Raw genomic sequence first — 24980 nt, 5'->3', positions numbered from 1 at the left:
GGGGTATGAAAATCTCCCAGAATGCTTTTCGTCGTCATTTGCGGACTGAATAAAAAAAAGAACATGGCGGACATTTCTTATTTTTTTGTGAATAAAATCAATATTTTGAGTTAGTTTCTGCATAAAAATGCGTTTTGATTACATTTCTCATTACAAACCAATATTTTACTTTCATAATATTCACTCAGTGAATGTACATAATCCCTTTTTTGTCCGTTGTTCGCTAAGATCGCGCCGGAGTAAAGTCTGTTAGGTTACGCCGTAGGCTACGTAACCTACGCCGTAGGCTCTGCGTCGATTTGACTCGCCGACCGAAGGCAAACAGGCAGACTCGTCTCAGAGAAATATAGAGAAATAATCCTGTGACTCGTCAGATTTGTTTTGGATGTTTCTGATATAATAGTTTTCAGAAACCACAAAGTAATCCAGCTGTTATCTGGGTAATTTACACACTTTCAGATAAAGTTGCCGAAGATCACGCCAGAATAAAGGGATTTATGGTTCCACGTTACACCAACGCAGAGCCTACGGCGTAGGTTACGTAACCTACACCGTAAGCTTTGCGTCGATGTACGCGGCGACGCGCGCCGTACGCCGTACGCCGTACCCTACGCCGTAGGCTCTGCGTCGATTTAACGCGGACCCAAGCTCCGGAGCCGGCAGACAGAAATCTCGAAACTGAGCCCCGGTTGCGGATCTTAAAGGTTACCTTTATACCTGAAAAAATATTAAAACTTAATAAAGTGCCATAACAGCGCTACAGCTGAAATTAAAACAGCTTTTGGCTCTCTGCTTCCTGATCAGGGTAGGGATGAAAACGAGGGGGAGTAGGAGAATTGGGACAGGCACCTGGGCCAAGTGCCCTAGATTTTAAGTGCCCTAAAATCTCCCCCTTCTTTTTTAGGGGTTAGGGAAGAAAAGAAGTGCGAGTGGAGAAAAGAAGGGCGAGTGAAGGAGAATTGGGATTGGGCCTAAATGTCTTAAGATCCAAAGTACAGCTGCATTGCTTTTTGTGTCTAGACTTTCATTTCTTTGCTGTTGTCAGTACTTTAAAGTGAGCTGTCGTGAAACTTGTCCAGCAAAGAGGTTATGTACAGGTTTATCAAAATCAGTTTCCCTTGTTACTAAGAACCGGCGCCTGTGTCTCTGACTCCCTGTGACGTCCAGGTGTTCTTGGAGCCTTTCTCCCGTGTCCTGGGCCAGGCCAAGTCCAAAGAGGTCCTGATCACAGTGGCTCAGTCGGAGCCCAGATACCTGAACTGCCTGCATCGCCTGGGGATCCTCCTGGGCATCACCGACTGGGTCAGGGACTACCAGAAAAAGCTGAGTCCGCCTCAGGGCCAAAACTATACTGCATACGGGGCCCCTGTGGACCTAAACAAGGTGAGAAGACACATGTGGAAGAATATGAAAACATCGCTTTGTCAAACGTGTATAAATAAACACACACCGCTTTAAGGAGGTGACTGTGAACTCTTTAGAGCGGGGGGGTCTCAGGTCTACCTGCCTCTTGTCCATCACAGGCTCATGCGTATCTTCTTTCACCTCTTGAAGTGTGTGGAAACTAAAAATCATGTAAAGTGTAGACATTTCTACTAAGTTTATAGTTTATAGGCCTGTGATGAGCTGCAGATGTGTTCAGCTGTTATCTGCCGGGAAGGTTGACCCCTGCCACCCTGAGCAAGATGGACGGTAACCTCTCTGAAATCTGAAACACAACTGTCTTCTGATTATACTTATTTCTTTGGCTTCAGTCTAACTTGATAGATTCTGAGAGCAGCAGTCTGTCGGCTCTGAATACGAGTGAAGATGATTTCCTGGAAGATGACGTGATGGACAGCAGCTTACACAACCTGAACTCACAGCAAGGTGACTGAAAGAGGATCAAAGGAATCCAGACGGTTTCATTCACAAGGTTCTTGTTTTGATGAACCCAGGATCGCACCTAATGTGTTCCTCTCTTCATTTCTGTCTTCTCCAGTGGTTAATGGTGACCGAACCATTGACAGTGAGGAGGAAGACGACGATGCGCAGCTGTACGAGCTGGCCGACCTTCCCAACGGAGAGACGTCAGACATCAGCAGTGAAGCAGACGGTGGGCAGGCTGAGGATCAGCCCGAGAAGTCGGACCCTGATGACAACGATGCTGCCGGCTGCCAGTCAGAGACCTCGGCCCACTTCCACAAATCCATAATTGAAGACATCAGGTTTGCCGTCATTACTCATATTCACTCTGTCGATTTTGTTTTGTTTGAATGTTTTTCTCGTTCAAACTAAAGCTGACCTCTCCTTCATGCAGGAAGAGTGAGTTTGGCGTCGGGGTGGAGTTGACTCCAGAAGGCCAGAAGCTGATGCAGGTTCACCAGGAGAGACTGGGCCGCAGCTTGGACCGACTCTCCACTGAACTCTACAGCAAAGACACGCACTTCGTCCTGGAGCTCATTCAGGTGACTGGCTGTCTCCTTACGCCGCGAAAAATGAGGCCAGAACTCGTAAAAAACACTGAGTTACAACATAATTTCAAATGGAAACAGATAACTGGAATATATTTGGTGTTAATTAAGTTATCTGAAGCTGAAATTCCATAAAAGGATTCCCAGTACGGTGGTTCTCCGTCTGAGCCTTCTTCTAACCTCCTCGCTCTCCGTCCCCCAGAACGCCGATGACAACAGTTACCCGTCGCACAACGGTGTGGTTCCAGCGCTGGCCTTCGTGGTGGAGAGAGACTGCATCACCGTCCTCAACAACGAGAGCGGCTTCCAGAAGGAGAACATCAAGGCCATCTGTGACGTGGGCCGCAGCACCAAGGGCAAACACAAATATGGATACATCGGTAATGACGTCATCAGCAGCAGATCCGCTTGTTGTAGTTAGACGTTAACAATCTTTTTCATTAGGATAAGGACTAACGGTGTGTTTAAGAGTACATGCAGAGTGACTTTTTTTTTGCTTCACTGGTTTGGTAGATGAATATTTGACATTGGAGAAGAGGGAAAGAGATCACGACCACTGATACCAACAGATATTAATTACCTTTAACCTGATGTTTTAGACTGGAATTCATCTCTCGCTGGAGTGGTTGGTGTTTATGTGTGAAGCAGCGGTGATGAGAATCAGCACCTCCAGAGCTGAGATCCTGACTCTCAGTGGGAGAAGACTGGGAGGGAGGTGCTGCCTCAGGCGGAGGAGTTTAAGTTTCTCAGGGTCTTGTTCAGGAGTGAGGGGAGAAGAGATTAACGGGTGGATGGTGCGGCGTCTGCAGGAGTGTAGGGCTCTCTGGTGGTTGGCTGCAGTGAAGGCCAGGCTCTCTACTACTGGTCCATGTTCCTACGCTCACATGTGCTCACACGTTGAGGGTCGTGACTGAAATAATGGGAATATGAAGACATGTGTAATGAGTTTCGTCTGCTGGGAGGCTGGACTCTCCGTTAGAGACTCAAGAGTGTAGCTGCTGCTCGTCCACATGGAGAGGAGCCAAATTAGGTGGTTAAGACGTGTCCTGGTCTCCCTGGGACGTGTCCATATGGCATGTCACTGCCTCGGGGCGAGGCCTTGGGGCGAGGCAGTGACAGGAAGTGCTTGAGAGACTGTACTACCTGGCAGGCTGGGAAGTGACTCTGCATCTATAAAAGTTTATCGTGACTGGTGGTGAAAACTGTGCTTTCCTCACAATCTGTCCAAAGTCCAGGCGTTTCTGTGCCAACTGAGGTCATCTCTGATGTGGACTCCCAGGAGCTTGAAGCTAAAGATAACATCCTCCTGACTGCCTCTTATGTTCAGTGGGGTGTTTGGGTTGTTTCTGCGCCTCCTGTAGTCCACAACTCGCTCCTTGGTCTTCTTGGTGTTGAGGGTCAGGCGGTTGTCTCTACACCAAGCCGCCAAATGTTCCACCTCCTTTCTGCAGAGCTCTTCGTTGTCCTCGCTGGTCAGACCCACAACTGTGATGCCACCTGCAGACTTCACAACGATGTTGGGTTCGAGCACAATCATAGGTGACCATAGAGTAGGGGAGAGGGCTGAGTACACAGCCTTGTGGGACTCCTGTGTCCAGCATTAGGGTGGAAGAAGTGTCTCTGTTGGTTCAAAAGTCCAGGATCCAGTTACAGAGTGAGGTGCTGATGCTTAAAGAGTTTGAGCTCACAGATTTGGGTTTGCATCCTCCGCTTACTCTGCGTTTAAACTTCATTGTCCACATTTCATTTCACAATTTGATCTGGTGTGATAATCATTAATCTGATGTCGCAATCATCCCACTTCATACAGGACAAAAAGGAATCGGCTTCAAGTCGGTGTTTAAGGTCACCGACTGTCCTGAGATCCACTCCAACGGCTTCCACTTGCGCTTCGACAAGAACTGTGGCCCCATGGGATATATCCTCCCCCACTGGACCGGAGACGAGAGGCCTCTGGTTGCGCAGCTCAAGGACATAAATCAGCACAGGTTGGATTATGGAGAGAAGAGTGGGACTTGTGACGTAGCAGCAAACCTGCGCGCACAATCACAACTCACACTCAGACTGACGCTTGTAAATTAAATTCATCCATCACTGTTTATATCTGCGCACGTCCTGCAGAGGTTTATCAAAATTAGAAAAAGTGCACGCATCATATTTCAGCGTTTCAGTTATAAACGGTAAAGCATTTATATCTGGCACCGCCGCTACTGCTGACTCTGGCATTTCTGCACTAAAAGATGCGCTTGACAAACGATAAATTCCCAAAGTGTTGACTCTTCAAACCCTGAAGTTCAGCAGTACAACAGTTTTCCATCTGTCTGATGGATAGATTTGATATTGGTTTCAATATTAACCTCATCAGTGTTGTTTTGTGTTTTTCTTGTTGATATTATATTCACAGTACATTTGTTCTTTGATGCCTTTCCCACCAGCTGGACCACCAAAATCAGCCTCCCTCTGCGCTCCGGGTGCCATCAGACCAGAAACCTGTTTCATGACGTTCATCCCTCCTTGCTGCTCTTCCTGCACCGCCTGCGCTGCATCACCATCTACAATCATGTGAGAAAAAACAGCAAGCACATCCGTGTCCATCCAGTCATTTTGAGGATGTCAACACGCATCTGCCTGAAGTTAAAAATCTTTTTGTCCTCATTGTTTCGGTCTGCAGAGTGAGAAGCGTCTCGTGACGATGACTCGCAAGGACTACAGTCACAACGTGCTGGAGGTGGAGCATACAGACGGCCTCGAGCGCTGGCTGGTGGTCAAAACCACTTTACATCCCAAGAAGGTGATGCCCCCCCCACACAGGGGGAGTCTGTGCCTCTCTTTCCACACACATGCAATAAATGTGGATTTTAGAAACAAGTTCATATCTATTCTGCATTTCTGTCAACTGGGACTCTGGCTTCAGAGACGTTAGTCGCTCTGCTGCTGAAAAGTCTTTTCACAGACAAAACCATAAACACCAGCAAACATATTTTCATGACCTGTTTGCTTCTGTTTTTCCTTGTTCTTCAGCTATTTTCATTCTGCCTTTCCCCAGAGAAAACCACCTGCGTTTGTGTTACATAAAAGAGGAGAAACAAGTCTTTCTGTTCATTTCTGTCACCTGGAAGTCATTCCTGCAAAAAATCAGCCCACACGTGTAAACAAAGGCCTTGCTACCCTTCCATTAAAGACAGAAAAACCCACAATGGTCTCTGAAGTAACTTGAAGATGACAAAATCAGATACATTTTGAATTGTTGTTAAAACAAACCCTTTAAAAAACTAAACTTATGAATCTGGCCTGGACACAAATGACGGAACTCTCGAAAAAATATTTTTTCACTGCAGTCAGGTGATGAGTGTAGCTGTCAGTGAGTCTTGTGCACCTGTAAACAGGTATTTTGGTCCACCCACGACCAAGCGGGCAGGACATTTGTTTCCAGAATGTCTTGAGATTGTATTGTTTTCTGCACAGATTGAAGACACCCTGTACCAGACGCAGCGAAGCAGCTCCAGAACCTTAACCGAGTCTTAACACGTCACTGTGGACACATTATTTTAAATCTTTTTGGAGTACCAACCAATTTGTCCAAGCTACTGTCCTTAGCTTGGTTTTGAAATTATAAGTAAAAAAAGTATTGTTGTTTTATCAATTTAAGTTATTTAATTGCTGATTGTGGGTTTTTCTGTCTTTGTTGGAAAGGTACCAACACATTAGTCCACCACTGTAACTGTGCTGTTATCTGATGTTTCCCTCACAGATCAAAGAAGAAGTGGAGTCGACGGAGCTCGCTCTGGCGTTCCAGCTTGGCAACAACATCTCAGAAGGAGATCTTTCATGCCAGCCTCAGAAGCAGCCCGTGTTTGCCTACCTGCCCCTTCGCAGTTTTGGCTTCCGTTTCATCATCCAAGGTGAGAATCCAACAATCGTACGTCACGGTTCGTTTGTGCGTTTGTTTGTGATTAATTGTGATTAACACAGTGATTCTTTGGTTCCCATTTGTCCTGTAGGTGACTTCGACATCCCTTCCTCTCGGGAAGATGTTGACCGAGACAGCTCCTGGAACCAGTGGCTCCGGTCTGAAATACCAGGACTCTTCCTCCAGGCCAGGGACGTCTTTGCTGTAAGACACTTCAGGAAATACACAAAAGAGAAGTTAATCAGGGTTTAATAAATGGAAACAGTACAGATCTGTCTTCAGAATAAGCCTGTTTATAAAAAAGACTTGATCCTGTTTTCATACCTGTCAAGTTTTGGATTTAAAAATACGGGACATTTTCTGCCGCTGTCCCACCAGCCCAACCGAGGTCCAGTATCTTACATTTTACAGATTTAATCTAAAATAACTACCTGTCAACCACTTACAACCTACAATTATGTGCTCAGAATCTGATAGGCCGACCTTTGTTGACACTGAAATGCTGTGGACATTCCTATGTATGGAATTCCTAAAATAGAGCCTGAATCAGTGCGTTTACATGGGAAGTTTAATTCCTCTTTAATTCAGAATTAAATGAGTAAAAATTACCATGTAAACACCAAATTCCGAATGAAAATGGCCATTCCGAATTAAATTTAATTCCGAAGTAAGTGGTTGGTTTATTCCGATTTTAAATCCGAGAGAATAGAATAATTCCGCGATCATGTATACACTCATTCCGCTTTAAATGAATTCCGGTCTTTCTGTGCTGTTCGTTCCCTTAACCGTCTGTCGCCATGATGCTTATATTCCGCACTGGGCTTATTTTTCAAACAAAGTTTCAAGATGGGAGCACGCAGTAAACGGTGGTCAAGAGCAGAGACGATTTATTTAATAAATAGCTTGGAGGACCTGGAAATAATTAAAAGAACGGATGGCAGGAAACATTAAAATTGTGAACTTTTCAAAGTTGTAGCGGCTAAGGCCTTAAGCGGAATTGGATAAAGCCGATCAAACGTGTTTTCCATGTAAACCTTAATTCGGAATTACCATTTCCATGTAAACTCCAAGGAAAATAGTTTAATTCTGAATTATTTAATTCGGAATAATTAATTCAGAATTAAAAAACATCACGCAACCGTGGCCAATGAAAACACAAAGGGGAATTAAAGCACATTTATTTATTTAAAATATTTTCAGTTTATATACACATTGATTTTCTTCAAGTGAAACATTTACATTTTATTTTAAACTGTCATTGTCCCTCATGTAGCTCTCTGGTATTTACTGACTGATTACGGACACTAAAAACGCAGTTACAAATCTTTCAGAACTCATAACTGTTCTCCTCTTTAGGAAAGTAAATTCGGTTTCCCATTTTTAGAGATATTTACACAAAGTCTTACATAAAGCAGAAATGCCTTCTCTCTCGTTACATCCATCCATCTCTGATTTGTTTTTCCGAGTTTGTTCCCGTTGTCGCCACTAACCTCGCGAGAACTGCCACCCAGGCTACAGCAAGGGGCAGTTCTCGCGAGGTTAGTGACAATTCAGTTTGCCGTTTCAAAATAATTATATTATGAAACGGGAAATTTACGGGAAAATGTTAATACGAGAGGACGGCGGGAAAGAGGGGTAAAATACGGTAGTTTCCTGGCGAAAACGGGAGACTTGACAGGTATGTGTTTTAGGGTGAAACGGTTCTGACCAGACTGATATAAGTGAATTGCCCCTGTCAGCTTCTTGTTTCCTGTCTGACTTGTGTCCTCTCGTGGTGCAGGATCACCCGGAGTTCAAGGGTCTGAAGGGCCTCTGCCACTTCCTGCAGTACATCCCGCTGCCTGATGAAGTCCTGGACTTCTTCAAGCCCGTCGCCGGGCAGATCATCCAGCTGCTGAAGGGAAAGGCGTTCCTGCCCACACTCAGCTCAGGTATCCCCGTCGAGGCCTGAACATCCCTCTAGATTTTGAAACCCCCACGTGTCGGTAACCCTTCTCCTCGCCACCTGTCCCAGATGGAAAGGTTGTGTACAAGCAGCCGTCCCAAGTGGCCGTCTGTCAGGACGCCGTGATCCGCAATGTGATTGGAGGAGACGAGCTGGAGAAGCACCTTTCCCTGTTTTATCTCCATCCGGGGCTGAGCCCCGCTCCGCCCACCTCCCTGCTCGCTCACCTGGGAGTCCGAAACCTGCGCGGATCCGACGTTACCATGGTAACCACGGCAATGGCAAAGGAGCTGGTGAGAGCAGAGGGCCTCCATTCAGGTGTGTAGCAGCTAAGACGTCCTTCTGAAACACAAACCACAAACTTCCTTCATGAAACACATCTTGTTATATTCTTTCTTCCAGATGACGGCCTCCGTCAGCTGGCCAGGCTGCTGGTTTGCAACTTCCGTGCCATGGAGCACGGCTACGGAGAGGCCGACTCCATCTTGCAAAACCTCAAAGAGCTACCCATAATCCCTCTGGCTGATGGATCTGTGGTGACACTAAGTGGGGAGGGAGTTTTCTTTCCCATCGAAGAAACCAGGGCTAAGAAAAAGAAGACTCAAGCTCAGACAGGTAGCTTCATGACTGTCATGCTCATTTTTAACGTTTAACGTTTAACATTCAACCCCTTATTTTAATTTATTTATTCAGCAAAAATGAAGCCAAAGGGAAAACAAGACATCCGGCCAATAAGTACCCACATGTTGTGGGAGGTTGGAGATCCTCCTTCAGCATGTTAAAGTAGTTATTTCAGTATGACTTTATCAGTCTCTTATGTCGTAGAGCAGGGGTCACCAACCCTGGTCCTCGAGGGCCGGTGTCCCTGCAGGTTTTAGATGTTACACTAGCCCCTTTCACACAGCCAGTTCGAGGCGGGAACGTTGCGCCTTTAAGCCGCCTCGCTGTTCTGTGTGAAAGTCACGGAGGCGGAATGGGGGGGCCAAGTGGCCCCACCAATAAGCCGGCAGCGGAGGTAGTCACAGAGCCGAAACGGGGTCTGTGTGAATGACACAGCCGGCATGCCGGGGCCAGCCGGGGCCAGCGCTGACGCTGTCGTCACGCCTCTGATTGCGGAACGCCGGCATGCTGTGTGAATTTACAGACGGGAGCGGCGTTATGCCGGCGTTGTATGGTTCTGTGTGAACCAACAAAGGCGGCGTATTGGCAGGACTTCTTTACACCAATATTGCGGAATCTCTGTGTGAAAGGGGCTCCTGCTTCAGCACACCGTGATAAAAGGAGCTGTGTCATCAACAGAACTATCCAGACCTTGATGACAAGCTAATGAGCACCGTTAATTAAAATCAGGTGTGTTAAAGCAGGGAAACATCTAAAACCTGCAGGACACCGGCCCTCGAGGACCAGGGTTGAAGACCCCTGTCGTCGAGGAATTTCGGTGCGTTCTTCTCTGCAACGTTGGTTCAGCTGATTGAGGTGTTCAGGTGTTTGTCTATGTATGTTCCTCCCGAGGCTCCACCGTGGTTTTTCAGTGAGTCTGTGGCTACGAAACAACCTCCGGATCATCACGCTTCCACTGCCGTGCTTGACAGTGGCTATGAGGTGTTTCTGCTGAAATTCTGTTTGGTTTCCACCAAACGTGAAGGACACAAATGCCAAACAACTCGGGTTTGGTCTCATTCGTCCACGGGACAATCAGAATCAGAATCATGTTTATTTGGCCAAGACAGGGAATTTGACTTGGTTATTTTCGCTCACTGTACAGTAAATAGACAAATGACAGCTCTTGTTAACATATATACAATTTAAAAAAATGAAAGCTGCAGCAGTATGAGGTAGACATGGTTATTGAAAGGTGCATTGTTACAGCATATGATTGTGTTAGTATTATTATTATTATTATTATTGCACAGCTCCAGAAATTTTGTGTTTTGTTCGGATCCAATTTTGCAAAGATTAGTTTTCCTTCCATGGGTCTCCAGCACTGTTTTACATTCAGAATCCCAAGTCTTCGTCACGACTCTGAAACTAATCCTGATTTGCAAACTTCATGTGGAGAAGCAGTGATTTCCCTGACTGAGTAGCTATCTAACGTTAACATCCTGTCGGTAATACGGCGTTATTTTACTCTCGGATGCTCGTTATGCACGGCTGCTCCAGAGGTGTAAATTTAGCAGCGTATGTTGCTAAATTTAAGTTGAACCACCTTATGAAATATTTAAGGAGCCACCAGGTGAAAGAGCAGTAGGCGTTTATTAAGTCGAAGGAAGAGACAGAGGAGCCAAATAGTGACTTTACTTTAGTGACACGAGAGAAATTAATTCCTTAAAGAAAACCGGAAAACCACAACAATAAGAGACGAGACTGTTGGTCTTTGATGTTGGGTTTTACTGCTTGAATGGAGTCACGGCATGCTCCCAGGTTGCTTATGTGCAACCATTGCTGATGTCCATATAGGCTTATGTACATTTACAGTATACAGTTTTTTTTCACCGCAGAATAAAATAGTCTAAAAATAACAGAACACAGCAGCATTATGTGTTCAAGAAAAATGACCCGGCACACCGCTGCATCAGCACTTTTTTTTTTTCCTCTGTTTCATGCGTGTAATTGCTCTGCACCTGCTAAGACTTTATGTGCTGATTATGCAGAGCTCAACCAGGGCAACCAGGAATCAGCAGAGCAGTCTTAGAAAGGAGAGCAGAGACAATAGTGGACAACATACTGTATATGAAAGCGCTGCACTTGCCCCTCTCTGCATCTGTGAGATACTTAGAAAAGCTCCAAATCATTTGTAACCAGCTGGTATTATTTTACTTTAACATGGTAGTTCGCTGTAGATATCAAAACTCTGACACCTCTGGAAGAATCAGCACTAAAAGCTTCATGTGGCATTTTACAAGTGGATGAGTGGATGTACGACAAACCTGTATACGGACAAACTTGACCTCTTTCTAAGAATAAACACATGCACAGCCAGTCTGATGGGACCGTGTTCCACCTGAAACAGAGTTTAACTGTGAATTATTGATTTTCACAGCATTCTGCTGCTGCAGCTTGCTGTGTAATAATCGTGGAAGATAAGTGGTGTAGTGTCTCTGAAAATGCTGATGTTATTAATTGATCCAATCTTTTGATAAACCATAACTTACTTTTTACATATGTTTGTTTTTATTTCAATATAGAACACTCTTTAAGGCCCTTTATGTAGAAATACATCTTCTAGATATAGATGTGCTGTAATGACAGAAGAGTAGGGATGGGCGGTATGGACAAAAAAAATTCTCTTTTTCTTTCTTTCTTTCTTTCTTTCATGCTCATTTCTTTCTTTCTTTCTTTCTTTCATGCTCATTTCTTTCTTTCAGGCTCATTTCTTTCTTTCTTTCTTTCTTTCTTTCTTTCTTTCAGGCTCATTTCCTCAACTTATCGTTTTTACCGTGAGATGACAAATTCTTACCGTGGGGAATTTTTTTGACGGTTTATCTTGAACGGTAAAATATCGCCCATTCCTACAGAAGAGCAACTGCCAATGCCATTTCGTGCCACTAGAGGTGCTCTTCATTGTATCTTATTCCAATGGCGTCGCTCCAAACGACCTGTTCTCATGAGCAGGACCCCAGCAACCTTGCCTGGGTGGAGGTCTTTAGGATCCTTGATTTCCTATTTCCGTTGAACACGTCTCCCAGGATTAATTTGCCTTGAGAGACTGCCAAGGTCGATAGTCCCCAACAATGTAGCTTGCAATCATACAGGCATGCAAAACCCCTCCTCCCCGATAAGGCACTGATTCAAGGAAGGACAGAGAGCTGGTCCTGAGACGGACCCAGGCCGAGGTGGAGGGATTACATCTCTCAGCTGGCCTGGGGACGTCTCAGTATCCCCTGGAAGAGCTGGAGAAGGTGCTGCTCCTGCAGCCTGGATGGACAACGCCAGGTGACATTCAGACCCGTTTGTCCTAAGCAGAACCCTTCAGAACCTCATCCTCTGCCGACTGGAACCAAACTGAACTTTCAGCAGTGATCATCATTGATGATGATGATGCTGATGATGATTGATTTTCAATAACTAATTGGGATTGTCTTCTGAGTGTTGGAACAAAGTTATCGTAGACGACAGCGTCCTGAATGAGCGCCGGTGGACTGTGATTGTGATGCGGAGAGGAAGTGTTATTGTTCCTGCTTCTGCATCGGTGTCAGAATGTTGGCGCTGGAGCCGGATACATGAAAAGGATTGATTATACTGACAGGCTTCACGTTTGCACTGATTTATAATAAACATTTCTCAGCGGTCCGAGAGCTGATTTCCTGTCTAACACGGTTTCTATGTGAAAGATGAACGGGACCGTTATAAGGAAGTTGTCAGGAAGTCAGAGCTTTTGTTGTCAGTCCCGTCTCCACTGTCATCATCATGTGAGACGAAGTGGAGATGTTTCTCAGCGGAGAAGACTTCTGTATGAGAGGCTGTTTGGAGTTTGAATGCATTATGGGATGCAGGCTTTTAGACCAGATAGTCGTCTCTGCATAAATCAGCTGACACTGAGCAACGTTCATCACTCTGGTCGTGCACGCTGCAAACTAGATGAAGAGCAGGAAAAGCCCCAGTTATCACATGACAGTCACCTCTTAAAGGAATATATCTTGTCATTTACGAGCATTTCATGAGGAAACATGGACAAACAAAAGCTTGACACCTTCCCCGTTCTCCAGATTTTGCCTTCAAACTTTACACGTCTTTACATAATTTAGCTTCACATGACTCAGAAGACACGAGAAGCGCTGACAGGAACTAAAGTCGGCAGCGGGGAAGTCTTGGTTTTCAGGTCAGTGACTGTGGTTGGGACCTCGGCGCGCGAAGGCAGCACAAAGCTCAGGCTCCGTTTGAAGGTGAAGTCATGTGGACGGAGACAAGTGAGCTAGCTTCAGAGAGACAGCGAAGTCAAACACGGCGTTCTCCTGAAATATTGAGCACCGGGAACATCAAAGGGGAGTCGTGCCTTCAGATGCCAGCTCCCAAGAGTGGGAAAATAGGTCATTGGAGCGTTCCCGTTTTAGCTGCTGAGGTTCGTGTTTATGTGGATGTGTCAAAAATCACAGAAGCACTAATTAACAACTAAAGGAATTCACTCAGAACTGTGCATGTCTCACATTTAGGGTAACATCCCCGTCCACAAAAAGTTTGGAGACTTCTGCTTCACTGCATATTTGTTGACTCTCTAAATGGGGTTTTCAATCTGGAATCCCTCAGAAGTGTTTAACCTAATTGAGCGTGTTAAAAGAAAACATCCAAACATGTCACACGGCAGAAGTCCACTTCATGCAGATGTGTTGTCTCTATGCAGGGCCGCTGTCTGCGCTGTACAAGGATGTGAACGTGGTCCACCCGTCCCTGCTGAGCTGCCTGGAGCCTCTGGAGAACCAGCAGGTCCGAGAGCTGCTGAAAGGACTCGGCGTTCATGAGCTGGAGCCGCAGGAGCTGCTGGATCAGCACATCTACCCCACGATAAGAAGCGACAAATGGAAGGTAGCGCACACGCAACAACTTCCGCATCACAAAACACCGCCACAAAAAGCGTTTTCAGCTTTTTTCTTATCACCTTTCTCGTGTTTCCACTAGTCAAAGCCGGAGTCGGTGGTGGTGAGCTACCTGGTCTTCGTGAAGCAGCACTCCTCCTCCAGCCAGGAGTACGCAGACATCGCAGTACCTGTCCTCACCTGCAGGGGCCTCGCTTGCCCGGTCACCCAAAGGGTTCACTTCTCTGAAGAGTATAGCAACATCAACCTGCCGAAGAAGCTGCCTGGTAGGGAGATGCGCTGTCCTCACGCGCTGGTGAAAATGTTCTATTTGTTTGTCGTCATTGTTGGGGTCATAGAAAGTCTGATGGGGCTGCAGTTCTCCACATGGCCCGTAGTTGGTGTTTTAGCATCATTAAGGCTTGAGTGTTGATTCTGTAACACAACACTTTCTATGTTCTGATTCTTTTCCTGCTCGATGCTAATAATTGTTTCTCGGGGACTGATCCAACAGAGCAGAAGAAACTGTTATGAGCAACACTGGTCATCCTGCTTGTTTTGAATTGTGGCTCTTTATGCTCCTGAAACGGTTGATCAACTAAAGCCCCACTGATTGGTTCTGTGTGTTCCGCACCGTTGGGAGTGGCTGTCAGTGGGAGGGAAATAATTGTTGTGAATCTGTCTGAATGACCAGGGTAACATTTTAAATATATATCCAGGTCAAGGTCAAATGTATTTATATAGATTATGTAAAAATGAAACAATATGTGGATCAGACAAATGGACAGACTCAACTTGGCCAGCAAGTAAACATTTAGAGTTGCTCTGTTCTTATTTGTAAAAGTAATTTGTTCTAGAGAATAGCCGGTAGAGGTGGTCGTCCTTCAGCCAGAGCTTCCTTCCTGTTAAAGGGGTTTTCCTTTCCACACCTGATGATCACTCAGGACGGGGCTTGTATTAAAGAGAATCTGCTGGTTTCCTTAGAAGAGCTATTACCGTATTTTCCGGACTATAAAGTCCCAGATATACTTGCTGTTGGTGCTTGCGTTCGCGTCCGTTTGCGTGCACCACCAACCGCAACGTCGCTTGCGTAGTACTCGAAGCGAGCGCGTCGTACCAGTGGTGACCGATAGGGGGCAGTTAGAGCAACAGTTGGAAAAGTGATTAAATATTTAGTAGTAGAGTTATTAGCAGCGGTAGTAGCAGTAGCAGATTAGAACAAACAAGTTTACATGACAATATTGGATGATGTAGGAGATTATAACATTGCTTTGGTTACGATCTCGGCAAAGGAAACGGCGCCAGCGACCTCCGCGTCGTCACTTGTGGCCAGCTGGTACCAGACCGGGACCAGCTGGTACCAGACCGGGACCAGCTGGTACCAGACCGGGACCAGCTGGTACCAGACCGGGACCAGCTGGTACCAGACCAGGACCAGCTGGTACCAGACCAGGACCAGCTCCACTCGCGGCCACAGCGAGAACTGCAGGTCGCGTACGCGTTCAGTGTCTTTTTGAGATCGTGCACGTCGATGCGTCAAATGAACGCAGGATGCGTACGCGGTCTGAACTGCAAGTATATCCCCGGCTTTAGTCGCTCCGGAGTACAAGTCGGACCAGCCATGAAATGCATAATAAAAAAGAACAAACAAACAAGTCGCACTGGAGTATAAGTCACATTTTTGGGGGAAATTTATTTGATAAACACCAAGAACGGACATGTCATCTTGAAAGGCAATTTAAAATAATAGAGGCAACAGGCTGAATTGTACGGTATGCTTACATTACAACTGAAAACATGCCTGGTATGTTAACATAATGTAGCATTTATAATCAAATGACAAAGTTATAGCAACCAATAATGGTAATACCTTAACAAGAATGTCTGCATATAATCAGGCTACAATCAAGTGTGGCCTAGTGCAAGGCTCGAGGAGCTGATTGAAGCACAATGAAACACTGAGACCAAGGTTTGAATTTAACTGCAGTATATTGTTAAGACGATTAAACAAACATTACAAAAAGGACAACATATAACATAGAAACAAAAAACAAAGGCCTTCAAACAGTAACTAGATGAGTAACTTCAGATACTAGTATTGAAATGTGTTGAAATGAGTAGTGCACCTTTAACTTACAGTTCTCAACCACAGTCAAGTCAGGAAAGTCCAAGGCTTGAGGCTAATTGAGCTCTTGAACAAGGGCTCAAATCCTTTCTGCGGGTATTCAAGGTTCAGGGTTGGCTTGCCATCCATTTAGATCAGTTCAAAGAAACTCAAACTTCCAATAAAGCCTGACCTGTTAAATAAAACAGGCAGATTGCAGATGTAAGATTCTGATACATTTGATTCAAACATATCCATTTGCCCAAGATCAGAACGCTCACCAATGCAGAATGAAGCACCAAACACCACAGCAGATCTTCAATGATTCAGCACCTCAGCTGTGGGAACTAGTGGAGATAGCTGAATTAGCATTGAAACTCCAGCAGAATATTCACTCCAAATGATTTCAAATGCAGAAGTGGATCTCAGCTCACCTAGTCCAGGTGGTTTCCACATTTCCTTCAAGAGAAAATGTTTGGTGGTGGCGGCAGCAACAGTGTGTGTGAGCTGAGCAGGTGCTGCTGATTGATTGATTGAGTGGAGGACGGTGCAGGGTGGAGCTGCATCCATTGGCCCAGGGTTCAGAGGGCGTTTCCAGTGGGAGTGTCTAGTCAGTGAGGTAGTGGGCGTGTCCACAGGTATCAATTAAGATTCACTCACTCATTTCCCCAGGGTTACAATAACATATTAAGAGTTATTCAGATAACTATAGCATAAATAACATGCTAAGAAGTTTACCAAACCATTCGTGTCACTCCAAATAACTAAAATCCAATTAAATCTGCATCCTCTGTGTGTTTAAACAACTCAAGATGCTGCGCTTCCTCTTCTATGTCGCTTACGTCAGATTCATCGTCAGTTGCAGTTCGCCCTCCTACGGTTTAGTGTGAAAATAACATGTGAAATGATATACCGGTAATAATGTGTTAATAATTTCACACATAAGTGAGTACAGAGTATAAGTCGCAACCCCGGCCAAACTATGAAAAAAAAAACGCAACTTATAGTCTGGAAAATACAGTATTATTATTGTTATTTTATTGGGTTTGTATTGATTTGACTCGTGGAACGGGCTGAACTGTGTTGTTGAAGCGCCTTGACATCACATTGGTTCTGATTTGGTGCCGTATAGATGAAGCTGAATTGAACTGAGTGGAAATTAAATTGAAAAAGTCCACGAAAAAGCCCGGTCACCTCTGTTTCTGAGGCTGGATCCCAGAACTACTAGGTCCAGCGGATGGGATGACCGGAGCGCTCCTACAGAGTATAAACATGAAGATAAGATGGTGGCAAGCCACTTTAAACCTTAAAAACAAACACTACAATCTTAAAATCTATCGTATCACAGACAGGAAGCCAGAACTGAAGGAATATCAGACATTCTTAAAAGGATGAAAATCTCCAAGTTTGATCAGTTGGAATCAAAGTTTCTTGTCATCTCATGTAAAAGCTGTGGAGTTAAGCTTTGATTCTCTTTCCACATTTTGTTTGTACGTTTGATTGTTGTCGATAAACAGGCGCTGCAGGTGACTTCCCTCCCCGCAGGCCTTTGTTTTTTTCCCAGTACTCACTGCTGCCAGAAACTCTGCAGGCGTTGGCTCAGTTTGTGTTTGAAAAACAAGGTTGCAATCTCTCTCAAGTTCTATCGGGAAGCAGATTAATTAGACCGATGTTACTCTGGCTTAAAAGACTGAATAAATGATATGAGAAGGTAAACATTGCCGCGGTGTTATCTGTTTACTTTTCTTGGTTTGGCAGGTTCATGTTTCTTACGCAGCGTGTTTTAACGTGTCTTCCTTCTGCACACCTCCACCTCCCCCCTCCGCCAGGCTGTGACTGGGTCCTGCTGAGTCCCTGCTACGTGCAGACCGATGGAGATGTTGCAGGATGGAGGGAGCTGTTCAGCCGGCTGGGAGTCAGAGACGGCCTCATCATCCGTAAGGAAAGACGAACTCTGACCGCTGAAGAGCTGGTGAGGACGACTCTTCAGACACGCTCTGATCATCCTGCACACACGCACTCATACATGGACTTCAGTTCAGCTTTATCTCCATGGCAACAATTGAAATTCCAGTTTCAAAAACCATATAATGCCAATAAATTAAAAAAGTTTCAGTCTTTTGTATTAAAGCATAATAAAGATTATATACCATATAATTTTATGGTATGATGGTATCAACCTTTGATGAATTGAACAGTGCTGGCCTGGAGCATCCAGGTGTGTGTTAACACAATGCCAATAGGGAAAGACGTAAGCAGAAGCTTCAGAAACAGAAGCTACTGATGCTACACATCAGTTTAGAAAAAGGTTACAAAACCATTTTCGGACAGTTTGGAGTCCAAAGCTCTAGTACGAGAAAGTTCAGAAAACATTCAAGACAATCGCCAATCGTAGCTCGAGTGAAAGTCCTAGCTGAGTCACCCCGAGGTCAAACTGTGATAGATAAATAGGAAATGGATGAGAAAAATACAAGCTAAGAGCTACATATCAGGTCCCTTAAGCCTCACTGAGCATGTTAGATATTAAAGTAAAGGGCAGTTTGGAAAGGTTTCTAGTAAAACGCCTTTTCTGTCTGAAAACAACTGAACAAACCAGTGGAGTTTCCACATTTCTGGCAAGATCTCGTCAACACGGTGGTGGTAGTGTGATGACCTGGGGTTGCTTTGCTGTTACAAGCTCACGGCACCATGTGGTCACGGAGTCAGTCTTAAACCTGCAGGATATTATAGAGGTCAAATCAAGGCCGTCTGTCTGACAGCTCACTTTACGAGACTCCGAAACCTGAATGAGCTCAAGACTCAAGAAAAACGGGACAAAATTATTCTGAAACTGTGGGAGAGACTGATTAAGTCATGTGGAGTTATTTCAGGGAAAAGTGGATCTTTTTCTTTTTTGAATAAATAATTTTTTTTTGTGTAAGGTTGTATTTGCCTACCAGCTTTGATCAGATTAGTTTGGTTTGGATTAAACGAGGATGTACTGAACTTTCCACATGACTGTATGACTGTAGAGGGTTATGATGGATGGACGATGAGGCCGCAATGTTTACTGCTGCCACGGGACACCAGAATCTTCTTCTCCATGAAAAATGGGGCAGTGATTAAAGGATGAAGATGCTGGCGAATATGAGTCACGGCGTAGGCGGGATGAGCAGAAAAAGCAGGTGACTGATGGGACGTGTCAGGCAGAGCCGAGGATGTTCACGTCACACATTCCTGATGCCTCTTTTAGCCTGAGCTGCAGCCACAGGGGATGCAAAGTGGATTTCTAATGATCCATCAGTGTGTGTTTAATGCTGCATCCACGTAACGCTGGAAATATGTCGCCACCATGACGCCCGCTTAAAACCACGGCACACACCAGATGCTAATAACTGTCTGAAAACTGAATTTCCTTTCATCTTGTATCAGCAAATGTTCTGGGGAGGATTCTGAAGCTCTCTAGGAGCGGGGAGAAATATCCCAGTTTACTTCGGAGGTGGACTCCAGCAGCGGTGGGCAGTTCTTGATAGATTATAGAGGCCCAGAGAGGGGAAAAAAAATCACCGTCGTCCTACAGACCTGCAAAAGAAAAAACAAAACAAAAAGCCCTCTGGAGAGTCAGTCGTATTGATTTCACATAAATCTCAACACTTGAGTGAGATGTCATTAGTGAGTGTAAAGCACTTTTTCTCTCCTCCTCCACCAGGCCTCCAGTCCGTGGTCATCTGAAAGTGCAATGTGGCCCCAGCGTCCGGGGGAGGACTGCGTGCTCGATGATTACCCCTGTGAGGAGTTTCATGCTCTGGCCACGGCCCCCCTGCCCGGCCCCCTCCTCCTGCAGCAGAGGGGGGCTCTGCTGGAGCTGCTGGAGGCCGACTGGGACACCGGGTAACTCATCAATATCATTTAAATTTCAATTTAAAGGGAATTTAAAGAGACGATGGTTTAATAGCAGCTAAGGAACTGGTTAGCGCGGGTAGTAACTCCTTTTATGACTGTTATGTTTGATGGCAACAGTGTTCAGCAGTTTCATATGATATATTTCTCAAAACAAGAAAACTGTGACACAACAGCCCCGTTGTTGGTCCTCGACATCACCAGATATCAGATTAATAATCTGGATTTTGTTGCTTTTAGTCGCCTCTTGCTTCACGAGTTGCTGTAACGGACAGCAGATGAGGTTCAGAGTAAACACAGCTCTGACTTTTACTGGAAACGTTGCACACGCGCGTCCACGTGTCACTAAATTCCTGTGTCCTTCTCCCCAGCATTTTAATCACAGATCAATGGATCACAGTGCGTTTACATGCAGTCAATAACCCTTTTAAAACCCCAATATTAGCAATAACCCGGTTTTGCATGGCCATGTAAACACCAATAACCCCTTTGAATAACCTGAATTTGCTCATATTCCGGTTTTTAAAAACCCGAATATGACCCCTGGGTTACTCCTTTTTAAAACCTGAATATTCGGTCATGTAAACGCCTAACATATACCAACTAACTAACTAACAACTAACAACTAATATCCCCATCAAAAGGAACATGAATTTGTTTTCTGCTCATGCTCTTTTCGCAAGGAATCTTGGTCTTTTAAGTCCAGGAAGTTCTTTTAAACACGGAGAAACGCAAGACCACCCCACACTTTTGGATTGAGGAGGAGACTAATCATTTTATAAATGTAATGAAGGATATGAACATTTTGGCATTTGTAGACGGTAGAATTAGAATTAGGTAGAGCTAAAAGTTGCGCGAAGCAGCATTTGTTTTGAATTTGGATACAGGAAGAAGAAGCGGAAATTACGCTAATTGCGTCATGACGTTCTCCGCGCGTCGCTGTTTTGATCCAGATATCCCAAATGATTATTGACCATGTATACAGGGATAACCCTGTTTGCTCACGCATGTAAACTGAATATTCCGAATGTTTCAGTAACCGGAATATTAGCAATAACCCGAATTTTGACTGCATGTAAACATAGTCAGTGTTACATGCTGCATTATACAGCCAACTTACTGGATGATTCATGATGGTCAAAGTTTGATTTTTGGTTCTATGATACAACTACCCTACAAATAAAACCTGCGTCATTGTTGGTGTTTATTTGACCGTTAAATGTTGGGTCTTTGCTGCAGCACTAAACGCAGAGCAACAGTAATTTTTTACTGATTTTACAGTTATCTGTCTCGGTTTGAAATGAGCTGAGAAATAGTAGCAGAAATGATGCGACCCATCCGACCGATTACAATGTTCGGCCCAGAAAGTAGGTGTGGCTCCAAGCTTGGAGGAAGTCAAATATTTCGTTTCCTCATTCTCACCAGACTGGTATTACTCAAAAATTTCACCCTGACCTCTGTGTTACCAAATCGACATTACGTCACGTTTGGTACTTAAGTTACCGTGGCAACAGTGAAAAGAACAGGGACTGTAACCGGAGCGTTCGTTCCAGGATGATGAAAAGATGGACGAGTCCTTGACGTTTGCAGCTACAAACGCCATCCATGTCATCACTCCTCTGTTCCCCTAAAAAATGTACAGAACAATAAGAATCTTGCATGCAAATGACTGAATTGCTGGGATATGCCTTTACACATAATATCATGTCCACAGTGATTGCTGTAATAAAGTGGGTCATTTTAGGGGGAATTGTTATTTAATAATTCACAGAAATTGGTGACTTCACAGTGGATCAATATTAGAGACGTCCTCTGGAGTTATTACAGATTACTGCTGGATCCCAGATAAAACTAATTCAAGTGTGAATGCCACATAAAATAGCGGTTCTGATGAAGTCTAAGAAGTAAAATATTCACAAGCAACAATCCAGTAAAAGTCCTGAAAAAGGAAAACCCTTCAGAGATCAGACATGCCTCCATGCAGTTTTCTTTACTTAGTTTGTGTCCTATTCCACTTAAATTATAAATATAACACACATCTTGTAGTGACAAAGCCATGCTCATGAAAACAAGCTTTAATAACTTTAACAAAAGCGGAACCAGAAAATGTAGTTCCAGACATCTCCGAGCTGGTCCTGTGTTTTTGTTTTTGTCGTAATGAATTTACCTCAAACAAGGTTTGTAACTGAGGAGGAGTTGATGTGTGACACGACTCGTCCTGGCCGGAGTTAGTTAGAGCAGTTTCTGTCCTAACTGTCTTTTGTCTTTTGACATTTAGCATAAAACAAATCAATTAAATGTCAGAAGGGTTTTAAAACTATCATCTTCAGGTGTAAAAGTTGCTTTAATAGTGACTTTCACCTCAGAGACTGAATACTCGAACAACTTAATGAAGCATAAATGGTAAAATGGTGCAATTTGTAAAGCAATTAGTGGTTTAATGTCAAAGATCTATTAAAGGAGTCAGTAAAAGACCTATAAAAACATGTTTAATCAAGTGAACTGTGAATATTCAAATCAAAGGCAATGAATTGCCTTTAAAGTTAAAAAATCCATTTAATGTCCAAAGATGTTATAACATTTATCTACATTGGTGTTTAACAGGATTAATGAAACTTCTGAAATAACTAAATGTGTTTTATTTTAGATTCTTAAGCAGTCAGATAAGGTTGGATTCAGCTTCACCTAAAAGGATGTAACGTTAACATGCAGGAGAAAGTTGAAGTAAAACAGCCTGGAAAAAGAGAGATTTAACGGAAGATGATGGAAGACTCAGCGACTCGTTCTGCGTGCAGGCAGATAAAAATCTATATTCATGTGTGATGTAGGGCGACACGATCGCCGTTTAATCATCCAAGTGCTTCAGCTGATGTTCTAGATCACTGTGTTCAGACGAATGCACAGAAACGTATGTTTTGTGATCATGTAAAGGTTTAATCTTGAGATTTCCGGCGGCATTTTCCTGCGATCTTTAAGCACGTGAGCTGCTGCTGATGCATGAATATTGTGCAGAAGAATCTGGGTCACACACTTCTGCCGCTTTGTTGAGTCATCATAAACGATACCAGGATCCCCGAGCTGCAGAGGAAGAGGCCGCCGCCACTATAAATCACTTATGTGAAGATAAACGATCCTGGTCCAGTCTGTGCTTGCATCTGTGCAAATTCACCAAATTGGGGACCTAAGCAAAATGTTATTTGGAGCCCCCCTGCCCTCAAACCTCTCCCCATCCCCATCCCAAATGTATCATTGCTACAAAATGACCTTATAACAACATGCTATTTAACTTGACAACCCGTCAATAGCAACAAACGTACGGTAGATAAAGTAGTTTGACTGTATGAGTCAAATGAAATTGAAAAAAAATAAATCAACCTGAAATAATAAATAAGTATTAAATAAAAAACTGAAATGAACAAGTGACAAATGGCGATCAATTACTCACCAAAAGAAAGTTACCTCCACCACCTCAACCCCCCACAAAAAACTGAAAGCAGGTCTCGCAGGTCGGAAATCAGAGCTAAACACGCACGTGTGCCTTTTGCAGATGCACATTTATCTCATTAAAAATAGTCAAACTTCTTAACAATATAAATTGATATAAAACTGTAGCCAATTTATTATATATTGGCTAAAGTTTGTAGCTTATATACGACCAACTGGTCATTTTACCACTCTTTTTCAACAGAGGTGAATGCATAGGGCATTAACAAGGCGCTCAATAAATGTTAATCAGGGCTACTGGAAAAACACAATTCTCCAGTCTAGATAGCGATGGAGAGATTCGTATCGTAAGTTTTATTTCAACAACATACCCACCTTCAAGTGAAGCACGAGTTTCCTCGTGTTTTGCCTTTTTTCCTCTCTTGCTCGCTCCTGATTCGTGATGTCTTTTGGATGAAAAGTTGAAATCTCTGTTATAGCCTGCCTTTACCCTTCTGATTGGTCAGATTTCCGGTGCTGCCAATCATTGCACGGCCAGGTTATTCATACCATTCACATCTCTTTTCTCAGCTCCTCCTCACAGTAGCGCATCCATTACGCATATAAGTTTCCGAGCAAATGCGTCCCCTCGCGCAAAATGTGGCCCGCGTTGGAAGATGAGGCCCGACACACAGCACGTGTTCTGAGTTTAGGGAGGGATCTGCATCTGTGACCCGTGTCCTCTTGGTCTCCTGCAGGCATCGCTACTCCCAGTACCTGACGGCCCAGGTCCTCGACGGCGAGGGCCGACCCGTCAAGAACACCCGCTCCTCCTTCTACCACTTCCTGTGCCGCCTGGAGTGGGTGCCGGCTTACCGGGCGCAGGAAGGACAGGAGCAGGAGAGGAAGTTCCTCCGCCCGAGCTCGGTGTATCTGACGTCACCTGAAGTCAGCGACCTGCTGGGAACTCACGTTTATTACGTGGACATGGACTCCAGCGACTTCAGCAGAGCTCTAGGTGAACATGTGTCCACTGCTGGACGTGTCTATGTCTATGTTGGGAGAAAGCACAATACAAATAGACAATGTGGTCATTATATATATTACTAGGTACCTCCTTTATTCAGTAGCTTGTAGATCCACCTTTGAGAGGCACTGACTTGAAGATTTATCAGTTTCTCATATCGGTTTCCAAAATCTTATTTCTTTAATATTCCAGCTGTTCTGATGGTTTTTGCTGGTGTGCCTCAGATCATCCAGCCCAGCTTAGTCTCATGTTTTCCTCCAGAATACGCCGGCATATAGTAGCGTTCCTGCTCCACTCAGTACCCGAACCATCAACCCTCCAAATTAAGGCGGGATAAGTCTGCTTTGGTCTCATCTGTCCCAAGGAAATTGTTCCAGAAGCCTAGTGATTGGTTCAGATGCACTTTTGTAAAAGTTTTCATATGTTTTTTAGACAGAAAAAGCTCTCTCCTTGAAACGCTTTCCAGGATAACAATTACTTATCTAAGCCATTGCTTGTGTCTTTCCCCTTTGGTATTGTGTTGATGCACTCCTGATTACTCCGGATGAGCGAAATGGCGTTTGCGTTTAGGTCTGCAGGATCAGTCCATAAAAGGTTGATGATCTGCAGCACCTTTTAAACGCTGTAGAAGCAGTAAAGGGGGTACTTAGTATTTTTATTAAATAAATAATTGCACGGTGATAAACGTTAGAGTTGTGTGATAAAGTGTTTGCCCCCTTCCTGATTTCT

The 24980-nt window shown here is 44.4% G+C and overlaps 1 protein-coding gene across 2 annotated transcripts in view; it reads left to right on the top strand.

Moving 5' to 3' along the window:
- The window catches only part of wu:fj29h11 (uncharacterized), a 67054-nt gene that overhangs the window by 23821 nt on the left and 18253 nt on the right, over positions 1-24980 (top strand). For both annotated transcript variants that reach the window (XM_061708156.1, XM_061708157.1), the window contains exons 16-33: positions 1168-1383; positions 1755-1869; positions 1982-2207; positions 2300-2447; positions 2656-2833; positions 4264-4441; positions 4889-5015; positions 5125-5244; positions 6205-6355; positions 6455-6567; positions 8144-8294; positions 8378-8626; positions 8711-8923; positions 13647-13828; positions 13922-14105; positions 17752-17894; positions 19611-19792; positions 23983-24242. In XM_061708156.1, coding sequence (XP_061564140.1) covers positions 1168-1383; positions 1755-1869; positions 1982-2207; positions 2300-2447; positions 2656-2833; positions 4264-4441; positions 4889-5015; positions 5125-5244; positions 6205-6355; positions 6455-6567; positions 8144-8294; positions 8378-8626; positions 8711-8923; positions 13647-13828; positions 13922-14105; positions 17752-17894; positions 19611-19792; positions 23983-24242 — 3136 coding nt within the window. The remainder of the gene's footprint in view (positions 1-1167; positions 1384-1754; positions 1870-1981; positions 2208-2299; positions 2448-2655; positions 2834-4263; positions 4442-4888; positions 5016-5124; positions 5245-6204; positions 6356-6454; positions 6568-8143; positions 8295-8377; positions 8627-8710; positions 8924-13646; positions 13829-13921; positions 14106-17751; positions 17895-19610; positions 19793-23982; positions 24243-24980) is intronic.

This window comes from Cololabis saira, chromosome 19 (assembly GCF_033807715.1).
Source record: "Cololabis saira isolate AMF1-May2022 chromosome 19, fColSai1.1, whole genome shotgun sequence".
Taxonomy (NCBI): Eukaryota; Metazoa; Chordata; class Actinopteri; order Beloniformes; family Belonidae; genus Cololabis; species Cololabis saira.
The sequence above is the reverse complement of the archived record's forward strand: the minus strand, read 5'-3'. Positions and strand labels throughout refer to the sequence as shown.